The sequence below is a fragment of the Macrobrachium nipponense genome, chromosome 3, assembly GCF_015104395.2.
Source record: "Macrobrachium nipponense isolate FS-2020 chromosome 3, ASM1510439v2, whole genome shotgun sequence".
NCBI classification, from domain to species: Eukaryota; Metazoa; Arthropoda; class Malacostraca; order Decapoda; family Palaemonidae; genus Macrobrachium; species Macrobrachium nipponense.
The window spans coordinates 135,184,791-135,203,820 of record NC_087202.1 but is presented as its reverse complement, the minus strand read 5'-3'; the positions used below and the strand labels follow the sequence as shown (position 1 = coordinate 135,203,820).

Here is a 19,030-nt window from a genome sequence, read left to right as displayed (position 1 = left end):
GTATCATAGAGAGCCGTGTGCATGTGATTGTGCAGCAGCAGACAGTATCCTGGTTTGTCCAAGATGACTGATCTGTGCATGTACAATATTGGACATGTGGTACTCTATTAATTTGTTCTCGGCTAATCGTACTAAATTCAATAGGAATGTGGACTAAGATTTTGAGCAGTTATAAGTCAGTCTGTTTGTGATTCAGAGACAAGGACTGCTAGGTCCAACCCTTTTTGTCCATTGTCCCATGAGCACTCACCTGAGCAAAATGGTGTATTGGCCAGTGTGGGAGATAATTCAAGCTTTGAGTTGGACTCGAGGGTTCTTGATCAGAACCCCTTCAAGCAAAGTTGGAACAGTTTTTTTCAAGATTGTTGGGCTCATTTGTGAGCTTCTTGATTTTGGGGAAGCAATCACCACTGTGGTTGCCACTTACCCTTGGTATCCTGGATCAGGATAATAGTCTATTCAGAAGTTACCTGCTGTCCAGCAGGTCAAACAGCTAGTATCCCTGCCACTGACACATCAGAGAAAGCTACATTACTGAGAATGTATGGTTGATTGATTGATTGATTGTATGGTGCTTTTACGTTGCATGGAACCAGTGGTTATTCAGCAAAGGGACCAACAGCTTTACGTGACTTCCGAACCACATAGAGAGTGAACTTCTATCACCAGAAATACACATCTCTCACTCGTCAATGGAATGGCCGAGAATCAAACCCGCGACCACCGAGGTGGGACGCTAATACCATACCAACCATGCCGCCGAGGCGCTGAATGTATGAGCTGTTCCCCCTAGAATTGTTTCAACAGTCGGCAGATTGATAAATGACTTTCCCAAGGGGAAACTCCGAGGTTCTTTTTTTGGTAAGGGGTCAGGAGCCATGGCCTCCTTTGTAGGCAGCAGCATGGTTCAGCCTGAGTTTGAACATGTTTAATAACTTCATGACTGGACTATCACTGCAGATGAAAGGGTGAAGTTCTGGAGATTTTTGGTGTTGGGAGAAAAGGTATTGACTTTTCCCTCAGACCAAAGTGCAGCCTATGGGAAAACTTTTTTGAGAGATGTATGTCTGAACTACTTCCAACAAGTTTTGGTTGATCACCGAGAGTAGCCTTAATTAAGGCCTGTCCACACGACTGGGCCTGATGAGCGGACCTCCCCTCTAACGGGCACACTTGACGGGCAAACCGTCAAATTGCCCGATGGGCCTTGTAGCAAAATCACCATGTTGGTGCCCGATGGCTTGAGCTTCGACCCTGGCAGATGTATGTTAATCATATACATTTCTTTTACTGAGCCATTCTTCGCACCATATTCTCTTCTTTTTCATCACACACAAAGCAATTATCATGCTACACAATATGTTCCTCTTTGCAGTAGGCACCTTGTTTATCGTACTGCTCTGAACACACTACTGGCATCGTTGGGCACACCCACCCCTCCATCGCCTCACCCGTGTGGACAACATTCATGGGTAAGCCTGCCAGAATTTGACCGTCAACCCTGGAGCACGCCGATCAGGCCCACTTGTGTGGACAGGCCTTAACTCAGCAGAACGTATCAGTCTTGGATTCCAAAGAGGTGTTGTGATAGCCAGGTTTGTTTTTGTTTGTTTGTATGTATGGTGCTTTTACATTGCATGGAACCAGTGGTTATTCAGCAACGGGACCAGTGGCTTTACGTGACTTCCAAACCACATCGAGAGTGAACTTCTATCACAGAAATACACATCTCTCACTCCTCAATGGAATGGCCGAGAATCGAACCCGCGACCACCGAGGTGGGACGCTAATACCATACCAACCATGCCACCGAGGCGCTAGGAGACCTTGATCCACCATGCAATCTCCTTCAATCCCTCTGGGCATTGAAGGGTACTGCAGGCAAAGGGTCAGTAGTCTTCCTAGCCTTTTTAGCATCCTCCCCTCCAATCATATCTCAAGATGATAATAGAATTTAGGTGACAGGCCAAGCGCTGGGACCTACAAGGTTATTCAGCGCTGAATCGGAAATTGATAGTAAGTAGGTTTTAAAGGGGTAAAAGGAGGAAAACCTTGTAGTTATACTATGAAAAAATTGTTTGAGGTGGAAAGTCATATGGAAGTGAGAATATGGATGAAGGTACAGTAAAAGGGGAAGAAAGGAGGAACACTAGGTTGGATTGTTCCTCTCTTTAGCTGCCGTAAATAGGATAGTCTGCACTTTGGCGTGGTTATTCTTATTTTCTAGACCCACTGACTTCCCCTCTCCCAGACACCAATCCCATAGCCTGCCTACCTTCCAGGTTCTCTCAAGCACTGTCCCTGTCAGCAGAGGTTGAGGATAATGCTAGGAAAGAATGTGATACTAGAAGTGGCCTTGTCCACTGCCTTTATTGGTTTGGGTTTACTTGGCAAGAAATCAGCTGAAGGTTGGAGACTGGAAATTGACCTTTCCATTGAAAGAATTGAGTTTGATCCTATTAGATATATTAACTTTATGCTTTCAGTGTTCTTGAAGGATGTTCAGTTTCAGGTGCCTAGGCCTTTATCTATCAGTCCTGCAAGAAGTTAGCATTTCCAGCCAATGGATTGGCAACAGCCCCTCAGACCTTGGTGTTAGCTAGGGCCCACTCATACAGGATAAATCTCATTGATTGTTTGGTTCTTTCATCATTAGAGAAGAAGTTCCTCCAGAACTGACCTTGTCTCCTCGTCTTTTGTCATTACCTAGGGATTGTGATACTCTGGGAGAAATTGGATCTTGCGCACAAGGAAGTGACAGTGCATTTCCTATTATGACAGGAATAACCACATTGGCTTTAGCAGGCCATCCTCATCTAACGTCAACCTTAAAAGAACCTTTTGCATCTCAGATCCTTCCACTAATGCTCACTTCAGTTGGCCCATAATAACCCTTCTGTATAGGTTGTTACAGGAGACATTGGCCCCTGCTTATGATCACAATGGGGAACAGCATTTCCGGGTGGAGATTTTCAACTTGCCGGTCGAGAGACTAATCTCCAACATGTGAATTGAGGCTTGTATATAAATAAGGCAAATTATTTTTTTCCATAGAACACATACCAAATTTTAAAAATACTTAGTATTTTTCCTAAGTACTATACAAGTCCTTGATACCAAAGTTAGAAGTGTTGGTTTTCCTGCAATTAAGGATGTTTTTTAAGGTTTGGTAATTGAAATTAAATATGTCTTTAAAATTCATCAGGTCCAAGCATCTTAAATATTTGAGTATATTATGATTTCATTAAGACATTAAAGGCAAATAAAACAATCTGAAACTGGCTGTCTGGCCATTACATTTTAAAACTGTTATTAACAAATATACAAATTGACAATACCACAACTAAAATATATTTACACAGGTCATAAATACTTCCCTTTCAAACTTTGCAAGTTACACAAACATGTTACTTGTGTAAACAGTACAGTACTTGTTTTCTTCTTATTAAATCTACCCTGAGCAGTCTAAATGAGATGCAAAAAGTGGCTTCACAGTAAAATAAAAAGTCCTACAACAATAATGGCTGCAAAGGCAAGAGCAACATAAATAAATGATTTACGTGTTATTTGCATAAATGTGTGATGTGCACATTTACAGTGATCTACACCAATTAACAATATAAATGTACTTATAGCTAATTATGCAGTTAACATGAAATTACCACCAAAGTATTTCTGATAGAACATGTAAGTTATGGAACTGGTTTTAAAGCACCTATTAAAAGTACAGTACAGTACTGATATGCACATACAGTACTCAAAACACAAGCATCACAATTAGAACTGACATATTAGCCCCTACCTTATCTTTTCCATAACATATTGAGTAGTTTTCACTACTGTACAAAATATATTTTTGAAGTAATGCAAGTCACCTAAACATAAGCAGTTGCAGGATAATTTACACAAAAGTGAATCACAACATAATTAGGGATTTCACTGATGTCTACTGTGTAGTTTAATGCATTTGTTAGGTGATATTCAGCAATGAAGAGATCATGGAAGTAAGAATGTTTTTCTGAATATTCAAAGTACAACTAATACTGTAAATGTCAGACAAGTAAACAAATATGTAAAAGGCTTTGATAACTTGAGTAGCCATTAAGGAAGACAAATATACAAATATAAATTTTAATAATAGGAAGGTGGTTAGAAGTGTAAACATTTCAAAAGCAGATTGATTGAAATAAGCAGTTACTGAAAATGAAAATGAAGTGTCCCAGACTAAGAGGTGACTAAAATGACAGACAGGAGAAAAAGAATAATATAAAAATATGCAAAGACCTTGTCTTGAATATGTGTATGTCCTGAGAGCTTAGTATAAATATATTTATGATCATGTACGTACAATAACAATGAATTACTTGGAAGGGGAATAGAGGAGGAAGGTAAGGCAATGAATAAAATTATGGTAACATCTGAATTGATGGAATGTAGCTTCATAACAGGCCCAAAGCTCACTGCAGAATGGTAAGACTTACCAATAAAATGAACCCCAAATCATACGACTCATGCCCCAGGACTTATTTATGATAATACACACATTGCATCTTTAGGCCTAATCCTCAAAACATTAAATTCATTCTAAAATCATGATGATGCATCCTAACACAGCCTTACCACCACAAAAGTAATGAGGCATAGATTAACAGTATACCATGACTCCTTTTTTTTTCTAAAAACTTTATGCAAAAAATATAAATATTCTGTGCTTTCCTTTTACTATTGACTAATTTGCAAATTCAAAGCAGCCCAGCCAAAGATCAGTGGATGTCTGAGTAACTTTGCTTGTACTATAGACTTTCAGCCAGCAGTTATTCTATAAATTAAGAGCCTTGAAGTACAGTAAAATTGATTTCACCATCTGAGGAAACTAAGTTTATAAACTGTACAGTTACGTATAAGAGTGTAAACATGAGCTGAGATATTAAAGCTACCCAGATTAATATTATTACTCTTTTTACCAAAGGCACAATATATCATTTCTAATTTTGACTCCTGTATAAAAAATGCTTCACAGCCATGACTATTCATAATACAGCATCAGTTGTAGAACATAAAAAAGCTACTCTGACATTTGGCTTTTAGAGCCAAAATGTATTATCAACTGGAAAAACGCTGACCACCTGGTCTTACACTTAAAGAATAATGTCTTTGGTCATGGAGTTAAGCAAGTGGGTAATCGTGACTTTATTTGCACACCGGATGAATCTGTACATTTGTAAGTGTCCATACTGTAATGAATTGTCTTCAGCCCCCAGAATCTATGGCCGCTGTACATCAATGATATCTAACGTCTAAAGTGGTACAAAAGTACCATTTCATTCAAAAATGATGAGGTTATGAATCATGACATGATGTAGTGTAATGAAATGATTATTATGATGTAAAACCATGAATAGTTTTGTAATAGTTAGTGACAATGAGTTGCTAAAATGATAATGAAACTAATGCACCAATGGAATTAGCTATGGCATATTCTTCTATGTCGTGTCAACTTCGTATAAAACCAAAACTAATTCTTTGGTTTATGAATTCAAATAATGTCCATGTATCAAGAAACTAATGAGTTAATCCTTAAAATTACCAAATATCACATAAAAACTCTCAAAAAATATAAAAAAAACCGCTATTTTGCTAACTATTTACGTCCCACTTCTTTTATCCTCTTCTGCATACAAAGGAAATCTGGCTATATCCACAATTTCTTCCATTTTATAGGATGGATACAATGCATTTTGTCGGGTGCGGCGGTTAACTCCTTTAGAATAACCATCCCAATGGTTTCCTGCTATTCCTACAACATCACCTGCCCTCAAGATCATCTCATCTGACCTGAAAATACAACAATATTATGAGAAAAAACTCATTTGCAATGTAAAGATAAATCTAAATCAGAGACATGAAGTAACTTTTAATATATATTTTATATATACATACATTAGATACTACTGTATTATTACTGTTAAGAAGTTTACTGAGATTGCCAAAGTAAATGTCTCCATTCCTATGGCTTGGCCAAAAGGTTTGGTTTCTGGATATAATTATGGTGATCCAATACACTCCTGTAAGTTTTCACCAGTCAGACGAGTCAAAGTTGGTACTACTTATTTATATCTGAGAGGGATTAATTCTGAATTAATGCTTTGTGTGGGTTTAAAACCATAGTGGACGGACATGCTCACACAAGTAGCTAACAGGTTTTGGGTGGACAACAGAGCAACTCACGTTGGGTAACAGTATTACACACCATCGATTTTGGGGAATCCAGCGGGAAAGAGGTGGCGTTACTATTTTAGCCCATAAATTCACTAATGGGAACTTTTAGACTGGCTAAGGTGTGAGACTGGATGGCTGAGAGCTTAGTTGTGGTTTAGACGTCAAGGCAGGAAGCAGGATGTACTGCTTCTCTGTCTCACATGACGTCCTTTTATAAATTTGCTCATAAATATACCAAGGGGTTGCTGTTGGTTTTAGTTCTTATCTTTTATGATAGTATGTCAGTTATAGATGTAATTTTGCAAAGAAAAATGCACAGAAATATTAGAAAAAAACATGTATAAATCTCAAAAAGTTACTGCATCTTCATTCTCGGTAAATTTACGTAAATATTTTACAACAAATATGCTCAGAATTTGTTACTGAATTTATTTCTTGTATGTTTTGACATTGTGTGAGCTGTAATTATAATTTTACAAAATAAATTTATTTATTAGAAAAAACATGTTTATCTTGGTAAAAATTGTGATTGCCTTATAAGAGGCCTTACATGGGGTTGTAAATAGAAATTTTAAGTTTTTGTGGAAGGTAGAGAAAATTTTTTATAAATTTTTTTCTTACAGCATATGCATTTGCATATCTTCCTCTTTCCACTGGGGTGTTTCTTTCTTAAGTTGGCAGACTTCAAAGTTTCCTTGGTCTGGGGTGCTGCATATAAATTTTTTATACCGGCTCCAGAGAGTTAATTTCTGACTTCTTGTTATAAACAATAATTCCACAAAAATGAGAAAGTTTTTAATCATTTGTATTTTTCATAACTAACAAACCTTCGGTCTTAACATTAGGATAAATCTTCGAGCGCCAGCTGGAAAACTGGTAAAATTAATAAAAAATTGTGTACAGAAGGAACTATTGGCATCTGTGCTTGAGGATATTGCTGAAAGAAACAGTGCAGTGCAATGGACCCCCCTTATTCCCAGGGGATGTACACCCCACACACACACACACCAGTGAACAGCTAGAACCCCGCAAATACTTACAACCCCTATAATAAAAATTCTTAAAACTGCCTAATTTGTTATTTCAAACTCGAGAAAAACCCAGCAAACTTGCTTATACCTGGTTTTTTAAGTTTTGTTACAAAAAGTGCATTTAATCATGAAATGGATACAAAAATAGACATTTGTAGATATTTCTCACAGAAAAATACCATAAATATAATGGATAGATATGGTAAACAGAAATCTGCAAATATGTGAGTCCATGAATGTCGAGAACTTGAATACAGGGGTTCCACTGTATTTGATAAATCTCAAAAACAATGTTGTATTTGGTAAGACAATACACTATTTTGGCTACCTGGTCTGCATTCTCATTTCCTTTAACACCCACATGAGGTGGTAGAATCAGATACTATATTTTTACATTTGAAATACATAATTTAACAATTCATGAAATGATTATTTAATTTGTAAGAAATTACTTTTCATGGCTTCGATGACACTACTCATCAATGTAATTAATGAGTTTTGAGGTAGTCTTTTTATAATTGTTACTACTGACAAAAGTACAAATAACTTTCCCTGTGAACACAGATGCATTGTCAGGTAATGATATACAATTTTTTCACCATGAGACATGGCTGCACCTCTTCCAGGTGGCTCCAGCTTTCTGCCTCTTAACCTTTAAAACAATGAATCATGATAAGGTAAAATTTAAGGTTTCACAGAATTAGGAAGTGCATGTCAATGGTAGAAATAAAGCCCATGATTTCAGCTATCCCAGTGTCTGACTTCCCCACAAAGGAAAGGGCAACAGTTATCCTTTCCCTTGATGAGGAAAAACTCCCACTGGATGTGGTTACCCTGAAGCTCAGTGAACCCGTGGAAAAAACCTTAAAACTACACAGCCACTTCCTCTACAGTCTAATTGAAAACACAAAGCTCCTCAAGTCTTCTAAGACTTGTGGCTGCTGTTAAAAAGAAAAGTGTGAGTTCCCTTTAGGGAACACTTATGATTTTATGGAATGATGCTTTGGTACTCAAACCCCTGTAGGGGGGTAGTGCCGTTGGTGGACCTCATGCAGTGCAACATTGGCATTTCTTAAGGTTCTTTGCAGCGTCCATTCAGCCCCTAGCTGCAACTACTTTCATTCCTTTTACTGTAATTCCATTCATATTATCTTCCATCTTACTGTCCACTCTCTCATAACAAGTGTTCTATAGTGCAACTGTGAGGTTTTCTTTCCTCCTGTAACACCTTTCAAACCTTTTACTGTCAATTTCCGTTTCAGCACTGAATGGCCTTAGTTGCCCCAGTGCTTGGCATAATGCCAAAAATCTATATAGTAAATCAAATCAAATTTAGTACTCAAACACAGTTGCTCCCCATTGTCTCCCTGCTGTTACATTCCTTCCCCCTTCTGCCATGATCTACTACAGAAGTCTGTTGTAGTTAAACTCAGGGAGTTTGTCTGTCAACAGAACTGCACTTTAGGTGCCCTGCTGGTTAAGTTGGAAACTGGGAAACAAGTGTTCCCTAGAGTTTCAACCCCCAAAGCCCAAGAAGCCCAGGTATGACCTTCAGAAATAAAAGCCTCCACTTGCCCCTTGTCTAATCAGCAACAGCAGCTGTAACACCAACAACAGCAGCAACACTTCCATGGTGGACAGAGGTGTGCTCATTGAGGGAAAGGACAGGCAATTCTTGGATTGTCCAACAAGTGCAAGGGAAGAGGTTGATCCCAATAGGACTTTGTAGGGAGGGGATTGTCTTTTACAGTAACACATGCAATGGAATTCTTCTCCTTTGGAGCTAAATCAATCAGTGATGTTTCCATTCTAAAGACCAAGAGAGTAATGAGAGGGCTTGGCCTACCCGCTGTTGCCAAAGAAAGAAGGGTAAATCATAATCTGGGCAGTCACTGTAAGGCAGGTTAAAGAGCCTTCCTGCTTGGTATTTTAACTGGTTTGTCTTATGAAGCCCCATTGGGACCATTAGAATAAGATCCTTTGAGGAAGAGCAATGGCTAAGCTATAAAAAATGGACTGTACATATTTCACATGTTGTAAAGCACTTTACTAAAATACATACCATAATTAAGTACATGTAATAAATATTCATTCAATAGAATGATATTATATACAGCATTGTAAACTTGGTATAAAGAACCTTTACCAGAATACTGAACTTCAGTGCTCCAGATATGGACAGGCCATTAACAGAGAGATTTAAAACAGTTAAGAAATACAAGAGATTTAATCTTTGTAATTGTTTTCCATGTCATAAAGACAGCAAAAATATGAAATGATAAAAGTTGGAAGCTGTAATCAGTAGTATAAGAATTGGCGTTCATGATCTGAAAAGCTTTACTGAAAAAATGTGGCAATAAAATACCATCACCTAATGAATAAGGGACTGTATATTCAAATAAATATCCATATAAGTATATACAAAATTTTAAATTTTTCTATAAATAACTAGGAAAGACAGTATTATGTTTCATTAAGTTATTTAGCATAAATTTCAATAATTTTTCTTTAACCTGTTAGCATGTTCCATTCTACAAAAGTCTGTCAGAATATCATAATTACCTTCCTGGAGTATGTGAAAACCTTGCTCTTTGGTTATGAGCATTCTGTCCACCATAGTAATAAACGTCGTCTAAAGAACGGTAATAATGTGACGCATCTGGATGTAAGCTTTGCATAATTTCATATGCTATACGGCACACCTGAAAAGATATGAATAGGTGTATCATCAAAAAAGTATTGAAATTCAATGAAGAGAAGAATAATTACCCCAATGATTCACTGATATCCCAAGTTGGTTCTTATTTAGTACTAATTGTACTCGAGCAATCCAGGAATATTCATAAAGGTGAAGGATCGTATATGGGATTATGGTGTAGCAAGTCATTTGATAATTAAGTTAACTGTCTCAGTAAAATGAAATCAGTCTGGAGTATGGGGAAATAATAGACATTTCCAAATCACCTAATTACCTGATTCTGCCATTTATTGTCTAGCATTAACTATTTTCTAATGTGTCAGCATTGCAAGTATGATCTTTGCAAGGTTTTCTATGTTACCAGCTGCCATTTTATAAGTGACTTGCTATAACATTTGTGAAAATTAATTTTTGTGCATCAATCATTATGGATCAACTGGGCACTACATTTCAGTATCTTTAGTCAGCTTCGCCCTTCTGCCTCCACTGCTCTGCCAGCCCATACGCAATGCAACATCTAACACTACTGAAGGTTGCCTGTCACTATGTAAGAGTACATATACCCTATTACTTCACTGTTATTTCATATTTTACTTTATTTATACTGGTTCCTTTAGCATAATTAAAATTATGGCATCAGCAATATATAGATGCTGGTTTAGTACAATATTGTAATTGCAAATTCAAACAGTCTAAAGTGTTTTACATAGTGTATTGATAACACATTTTTGTAAACATGGCACTGAACCCTCTTACGCCGACTGGACGTATTTTACATCGACATTTTTTGTCTCCCGTGTGCCGAATGGACGTATTTTACGTCGACTTACAAAAGTTTTTTTTTAAATTCGCGGAAAAATACTTATAGGCCTACCAGCCTAAAACTTTTGAATCACGCGCCTTAGGGGATGCTGGGAGTTCACGGATCAAGGTGTTGTTTTGTTTACAATCGTTACGCAAGCGCGAATTTCTTTCTTGCCGCACTAAAAAGTATCTGTGACATATCTCGGAAATTATTTCGTCACTTTGACATCATTTTTGTACCATTGTAAATTAGCCGTTACATGAAGTATTATATATGAAAATGTGCTCATTTTTATGTAGAATACAACAATAAAATACTCATGATTGTAGCTTTTATCAGTTTTGAGATATTTTCATATAAATAACGATAATTGCCAAAATTTCAACCTTCGGTCAACTTTGACTATACCGAAATGGTCGAAAAAAAACGCAAAATTTGTAAGCTAAAACGCTTATTATTCTAGTAATATTCAATCATTTACCTTAATTTTGCAACTAATTGGAAGTCTCTAGCACAATATTTCGATTTATGGTGAATTTATGAAAAAACTTTTTCCTTACGTCCCGCGGGTAACTCTTCCGAAAAAAATCATACATGCGATTGTGGTAATGTTTGCACCCATTTTAAAATTAGCCGTTATATAGTTTTATATATGGAAATGTGCGCAATTTCATGCACAATACAACTAAAAACAACCCATGGTTGTAGCTTTTATCAGTTTTGAGATATTTTCATATAAATAACGATAATTGTCAAAATTTCAACCTTCGGTCAACTTTGACTCTACCGAAATGGTCAAAAAACGCAATTGTAAGGTAGAACGCTTATATTCTAGTAATATTCAAGCATTTACCTTCATTTTGTAACAAATTGGAAGTCTCTAGCACAAATATTTTGATTTATGGTGAACTTTATGCCAAAAATAAAATTTTCTTTACGTCCGCTGCGGGTAACTCTTCCGAAAAAATCATACGTGCGATGGTGTAATGTTTGCACCATTTTAAATTAGCTGTTACATAAAGTTTTATATATGAAAATGTGCACAATTTCATGTAGAATACAACAAAAAATAATTGAAGGTTGTAGCTTTTCTCATTTTTGAAATATTTGCATATAAATCACGATAAATAGAAAAAAAAACCACGTTCGGTCAACTTGACTCTACGAAATGGTCGAAAAACGCAATTGTAAGCTAAAACTCTTACAGTCTAGTAATATTCAGTCATTTATCTTCATCTTGAAACAAATTCAAAGTCTCTAGCAAAATATTTAGATTTATGGTGAATTTAAAAAAAAATCTTTCCTTCCCTCCGCGCACGGATTCTCCGTCACAAATCTCCGAAATACGTACGTCCCATTCTCGGAATATTTGCTCCATTTCATATTAGGCATTTCATAGAGTTTTATATATGAAAATGTGCGCAATTTCATGTAGAATAAAACGAAAAATATTTGAAGGTTGTAGCTTTTCTTATTTCTGAAATAATTGCATATAAAAAAAATATATATAAAAATTTGACATTCGGTCAACTTTAACTCGTCAGATGTGGTCGAAAACTGCAATTGAAAGCTAATACTCTTACAGTATAGTAATATTCAATCATTTGTCTTCATTTTGAAAGAAATTGGAAGTCTCTAGGACAATATTTAGATTTATGGTGAATTTTTGAAAAAAATATTTGTTTACGTCCGCTCGTTACGAATTCATGCATTATTTTGTGATAATATTTTCTCTGTGTTGCTTTTATCGTTTTACAATGTGTTATAGTATACCAAAATGATTGCAATTTAGTATACATTACAACGGAAAAAAAAGTAACTTGTTACCTTTAACCGTTTTGCGCACAGCGCGATTTGAATACAATTATATATGAAATTTCGTTTTTGCGCTATCATATATCGCATTATTTATATATGATAATGATAATTTTTTTCATTTCTGATGGTTGCATACTAAACTTCAGGCAATGACAAAAAAAGGAGCCAAAAATGAACTCTTAATCTTGAAAACTAAGAGCGCTGTGATTTTTTGAAAAAAATATTTTTTCCGCTTCCGCGCTCACTCCGAAACCCCTCCGGCACACGGGAGACAATTTTTTATTTACCGCTCCGGCGTAAGAGGGTTAACAGTATTAAATATTTTTAATAAAACTTAAAATTTCAGTGTTGGTAAGGTATATGAGAGAAAGTAGAGGTATAAATGAGAGAAAAAAGAAAGAAAGCCTTTTACTGCTAGTCAACAGATGCCTCAATGATTGCACGAGTTCATTTGTATACAATTACTGTGTATATATTAAAGTAATTCTGATGTAATATATCTTTGACAGGCTTAAGATTATAGTATAATTTGGTGTGCGTGTGTGTGAGGGAGAGATAGAAAGATTTTGTTTTACACCACTGTAGTCAGACAGATGTTTGTGTATTGTTTTTGTTCATATCATACAATTGTGCTAGTTCACGTATCAGATATTAATGTAAATGCAGAGAAAGGAGATAGTGTAGGAAGTTGCAAATAACCTATATATAGTGAGAAAGACAAAATCATGGAAAAGTTATGTTCTTTTCCAAAATAATCTCCCTAAACCTTGGGAATGTCTATTATGGCAGCAAATACAGCATATGGCTATATTATAGTATAGTAATACCCTGACATTCACTTCACAGGCAAAATAACAATAAATTTATTTGATACTAATATCTTACCTGTGATGAAAAGGTGCACACTAAATAGTCAGTTAAAGAGAGAAAATGTATGTCTGCAATTATTCCTTTCAAAGAAGCATCAGTATACCGGGTTGCAACTGCTGCTGTCTTTGCAATGTTTGGGTCACCAATGAAGGTATAGTCAGGGAACCTGGTAAAAAATATTTAAATTACATTCAAGAAAATTGAAAAACATAATCATTAGATTTAAATAATCTCTTTAATAAAAGCATATTCATTAAAACCCCAAGAACAAATATCAATATAAATTATTTTCCAGTTTTATGTCTTATGTTTTATGGTACAGTGGAACCTTGGATTTTGTATGTAATCCAGTCCAGAACGTCTTGCGAAGTCCAAAATGTATGAAATCCAAAACAATAATTCCTATAAGGAATAAGGTAAAAAAAAAGTATATCTTAGTTTAACCAGACCACTGAGTTGATTAACAGTTTTCCTAGGGCTGGACTGAAGGATTAGATCATTTTTACGTGGCTAGGAACCAATTGGTTACTTAGCAACAGGACCACAGCTTATTGTGGGATCCGAACCACATCGAGAAATAAATTTCTATCACCAGAAATAAATTCCTGTGATTCCTTGTAGGCAGAGCGGGGAATCGAACCCGGACCTTGAGATTGGTAGTCGAGCATGTAACCAACTCTTCCAATGAGGAACAGGAATAATGTAAATCCAATCAATCTGTTCCAGACACCCAGAAAATATAAACAAAAAATTAATTTTGTAGTGAATAAACACAGTTTACCATACAGAAAGCAATGAGAAATAAATATAAATGACTAATGAAATGGATAAATAAACATTTAATGTCACTTACTTTTATGAAAGACTCTTATTAGCATATGGAAGACAAAGAGGAGGGGAACAGGGGAGGAGAGATTATTGTTTGGAAGGGGAATCCCCTCCAGAACTTCAGGTATTTAGGACCTATATGGGGTTACTTCTTTGTTTTTTACTGGCACTATCTGGAGTTACTTCCCCTCTTCATTTTTTACTGGCACTAGGACCAGCTAGTGTGTCACTGAAGCCTGTCACACAACAAACTGTCCAGAGACATTTATTTTAGTAATCTCATTAATAATTTTTACATTACTCCACTTTGTAAACATGTCCTTAATCACTGAAGTAGGCACATTATGTGCGCCTGTTTACTTTTGAATTTTTCAAAACCAGCCTCTACTGGTCTTAACCCTTAATTAACGGACATACTCACATGAGTAGCAATAACAGGTTTTGGGTGATGGACAGAGTGATTCATGTGAGCAAAAATATTACACACAGGGGAATTGGGCGGGAAAGAGGCGCCATTACTTCTGTAGCCAATAAATTCACTAATGGCAACTTTTACACTGGCTAAAATCCACTGAGCACTCATGAGAGTTAGTTGGGATCTTGACTTTAAGGGAAGATGTAGTGCCTGTCTGTCTCACAAGTCTTTTTGTAAATTTACTCATAAATATACCAAGCGGATGCTGGTGGTTTTAGTTTTTATATTTCATGATAGTATGTCATTATAGATGTAATTTTGCAAAGAAATATTAGAAAAACCCTATAAATCTAAAAAAGTTTATTGCATCTTTGTTTTCAGCAAATTTACATAAATATTTCACAACAAATATGCTCAGAATTTCTTATAATTTTATTTTTCATCTGTTTTGACATTGTGTAAGCTATAATTATAGTTTTACAAAGTAAATTTATTATCAGAAAAATAATGTATAGCTTCATAAAATTTATGATTGCCTTGTAAAAGAGGCCCCACAATTAGGTGTAAAGTCATTTTCAACTTCTCGTGGAAGGCAGGGAAAATTTGTAAGAATTTTTTTTCTTTACACTATGTGCATTTGCATATCTCCCTTTTTCCACTGGGGTTTTTTTCTTAAATTGGCTGGCCTCAAAATTTTGCCGGCCTGGAGTGATGCATATTGATTTATTACCTTATCCATTAAGGGTTAAATTCGCTGACAGCAGCACTTGTAGACATTTTCTTACTGAGAGAGGCATGTAAAATCCTTGCCTTTTTCACAGATTATTGCCTCCAGCACTTTGCTATGAGTTTTTTCTTAAATTCTAAAGTGTCTCTCACCTTTTTTACAGATGGGCTGGCACTTTCTTTGACCCCATGATGGTTTATTTAGCAGTTGCACTAGAATAAAAATGCACAAAAAAGCAACAAACACAAAAAGAGAATCGGGCGCAAGAGAACATGGGATGCTTTGCTTGGATGCTTGATACGGGCCTAGTCATGAGGGGGACCTTAGAAGGAGTGTTTCCGGGTGTATGAATTTAGAGGAAATGTACTAAATGCTTGTCAAAATTTTGTCGGAAAAAACTGACGAAAACCAAATTGTATGAAACTATGGCATACAAAATCCAAGGTTTGACTGCACTTTCTTCAAGAGTCTGTGTAATTCTCTTTCTCTCTCATTCTGTAACAAATATGCCAATTACCAATGTTAAAACTCGACATTAAAGCTCTAGACTTTATTTCTAACTATGTATGCTTAAGTTACTGAAACCTGATGTACTGTATGAAGCAATGCACATTTATTCAGCTGCAACCGAGATTAAAAAAAAGGGTAGATCTTCAACAAGATGAAACATGCAATGGACAAATCAGTAGCAATAATGATTTTAGGATTGCTACACTATTGGTGAATAAAAGTATCTTATCACAGTAATATACAAAGCAAAAATTTATGGAGTGTACAGGACATATACTACCTAATACAAGAGACAAAAAAATTACTAAGAAAATGGATCTCCTGAAGAGGTGTGACTACAAACTATAAAGATTCATGGCTGGAAACATTTTTAGAATACCACATTACGTACTGTGCAAATGATAAAATCAAAGGGGGGAATGAGTTTCCAAAGGGTACAAAACCTTTAAATATCAAAAACCATGTTTGTCTGGACATGAGAGGAGAATAGGGCAGGAGCGATTAAATGAAAAAGTAGAAATGAAAGCAGCAGGTCAAAAACCAGGAAAGTCCAGAAACTCCCATGGGAAAGGCACAGATGCAGACCTACCTCAGAGGGAAATTCAGATATACAAGTTACTAGACAGAAGGAAACACCTTAGGTAGTTAATTACTTTTGTTGATGTCCTAATGTGTACAATTTTTGAGTGTCACAGGTATATAAATATGTCCATGATTTAAATTATATAGGGTTTGGTGTTACAGAATCTATGGTTTTAAACATCTACAAGGGACCTGGAACCTACTTTGTACAGATTATGATAAAACATTATGCATATATTTTCTACACAAATGAGTATCCTTATTTACTTGACATTCAGGGTGCTTTAAGCAAACCTGCACAGCACATAGTACAGACTGACCCAAGCAGCCTTTAGACTGCCGTGATGTAGGGTCCTTTTGCATGCTTCATTATCAACAATAAATTATCCATACAGCTTGGCAGAAAATCCCTACTACTAAACAGTAACCAGGAAGTAGGGCATGATATTAGCCATAAAAAGTATGACAACTGAGAATTTATTGTACATATTTCCTTAGAAAGAGTTTTTTGTAGCTGCAAAAACCATACAGTTAATGATACTACTTAACAAGATAAAGATAAGTTTACTTGACTTGAAGGAATTTTTACTTAAAAACCCTGTTTATAAATTCACCTAAAGGTTAACTTACTTCTTCTGGGCTTCAGTGATGACACTAGGATCATCTGATGCTAAATAAACTCTCTTGACGACATCTGGCTGTTGTAGTTTCAAAGCTGTGTAATATTCTTCAACATGACCCATGTATTCATCAATGGAGTGGTAAGCAGCCTCTGTACCAACTTTGTCTGTTCTTCTAACGTGTACACTGTAAAAAGTTATTAAAAGCTTAAAGACTTCAACTAAATATCTAATGCTACATCAACAATACAACACTACATATTTCATTTGTAAAATAAGGACTGCATATACTCTCAATGCACAGCAAATTCTACCAATTGTTTTCATATAGCTTTCCAGTGATTCAGTCCTTATTCATATTTTGTAATATGCCTATCAGTAATCAGTACGTATTTGCTTTGATGGAAGAATTTCATACCTCAGAACCACTTGTAGCTCCAATGAAGTATTGTGCTTACAATTCATAAAACCTAGCAAGGAAGGAACTATTGACCCCAAAATAGTCTTCTTAAATTATGTTTCAAAAATTTATTATATTTTACCAGGCAGAACACAAAACTGGCTACCTGTTACTTGAGCAAAATGGGTTGAAATATAGTGGCCATATTGTTAAGATTTAAAACACTTTTACCAATGTGAATTACAGTGGACCCCCTGTATTTGCAGGGGATGCATACCAGACCCTCCACAAATGGCTAAAATCTGTGAATGCTTAAAACCCTATAAAAACAAGGAACTGCCTATTTCGTTAGTTCAAACTCAAGTAAAACCAACAAAAAATTCTTATACCTGATTTATTTAATACTGAAGTTTTACCACAAAATATGCATTTAATCATGAAACTGATATGAAAGTACTGTAGTTTGTGGATATTTCTCATAGGAAAATACATGAATTTCCTGCAAATAATGGTAGATATGGTCCACTGAGAAATCTGTGAATACATGAGTCCCCGAATCTTGAGAACATGAATACGGGGGGTCCACTGTGTAACATGAAGCAACACAGCTTTCGAATACTGATTGTTTATAAAAGGCATTCTAACAGCTGTTCATTAAAAACTAAATTTAATAATAAAGAAATAATCAGATTTTGAAGCTATGGCTAAATAAAATCACAATATGCAAAATAAATATACGTATATATGGGTGACTGGCCTTGAAGGTATCAATTACCAAGATGTCAGCACTTTCTTCAGGAAAGCCAATAGGGGGCTACGTGCTATCAGTGTTCCTCGTGGTACAAGGTAAGTGTTATTACAGGATGTTTGTGGGATCCTTTTGCAATTGTAGGACTTTGTCCTAATTCAATCTTTAGATCCTTGTACGTCTTTATATTATGGATCGCTTTATCTTGCTGTCCAACCACTCCAAACACCCTCTTTTCACTGTCTTAAGCACTGACTGGCCAAAAGTGCCCAGTGCTTGGCACGACAGCCGAAATCTCATGAAATCGAATCAATCCATTTGGGGAGCATGGCAGCTGTAAGTCAGTCCCACTCTTTAAGAAGGCACTATTCATGTAAATGTGATGTACCAATTACTTTTAACAAACATGATTACCTGAGAACTCTATTGAAGGATCCTGCAACAAGCGTTGCACTACAGCAGTGAAATTGTTCTTTAATCTCGTCATACAATAACACATTTTCTTAAATATTGTACTTACCCTACAATTGGTTTCTGGAATCCTAGTGTGTCTGACATTGTGTCAAGCATCTCTTGAGTTTTTGGCTGCAGTTTCAACAAGTATTTAAGAAACTGCCCAACCCACCAGGCAGCTGGATCACCATGTAGCCTAATTAGACGTTCAGAAATGTCTTGAGGAATGGCCAAGGGGAGATATGGCGGCCGCTGGGACAAAGTATCAATGATAGGCAGGTCTACAACTTGAGTTTCATTAGAACC

At 36.0% G+C, this 19,030-nt stretch overlaps 1 protein-coding gene across 3 annotated transcripts in view; it reads right to left on the bottom strand.

The window, feature by feature from the left end:
- Positions 1-3,276: 3,276 nt before the first annotated feature.
- Positions 3,277-19,030, bottom strand: part of LOC135222075 (alpha-(1,6)-fucosyltransferase-like) — a 458,798-nt gene continuing 443,044 nt past the window's right edge. For all 3 annotated transcript variants that reach the window (XM_064260244.1, XM_064260245.1, XM_064260243.1), the window contains 5 exons: positions 18,792-19,029; positions 17,134-17,310; positions 13,457-13,607; positions 9,813-9,952; positions 3,277-5,835 (listed from right to left, as the gene is read on the bottom strand). In XM_064260244.1, the coding sequence (XP_064116314.1) occupies positions 5,646-5,835; positions 9,813-9,952; positions 13,457-13,607; positions 17,134-17,310; positions 18,792-19,029 (896 nt within the window). In that variant the 3' untranslated portion in view covers positions 3,277-5,645. The remainder of the gene's footprint in view (positions 5,836-9,812; positions 9,953-13,456; positions 13,608-17,133; positions 17,311-18,791; position 19,030) is intronic.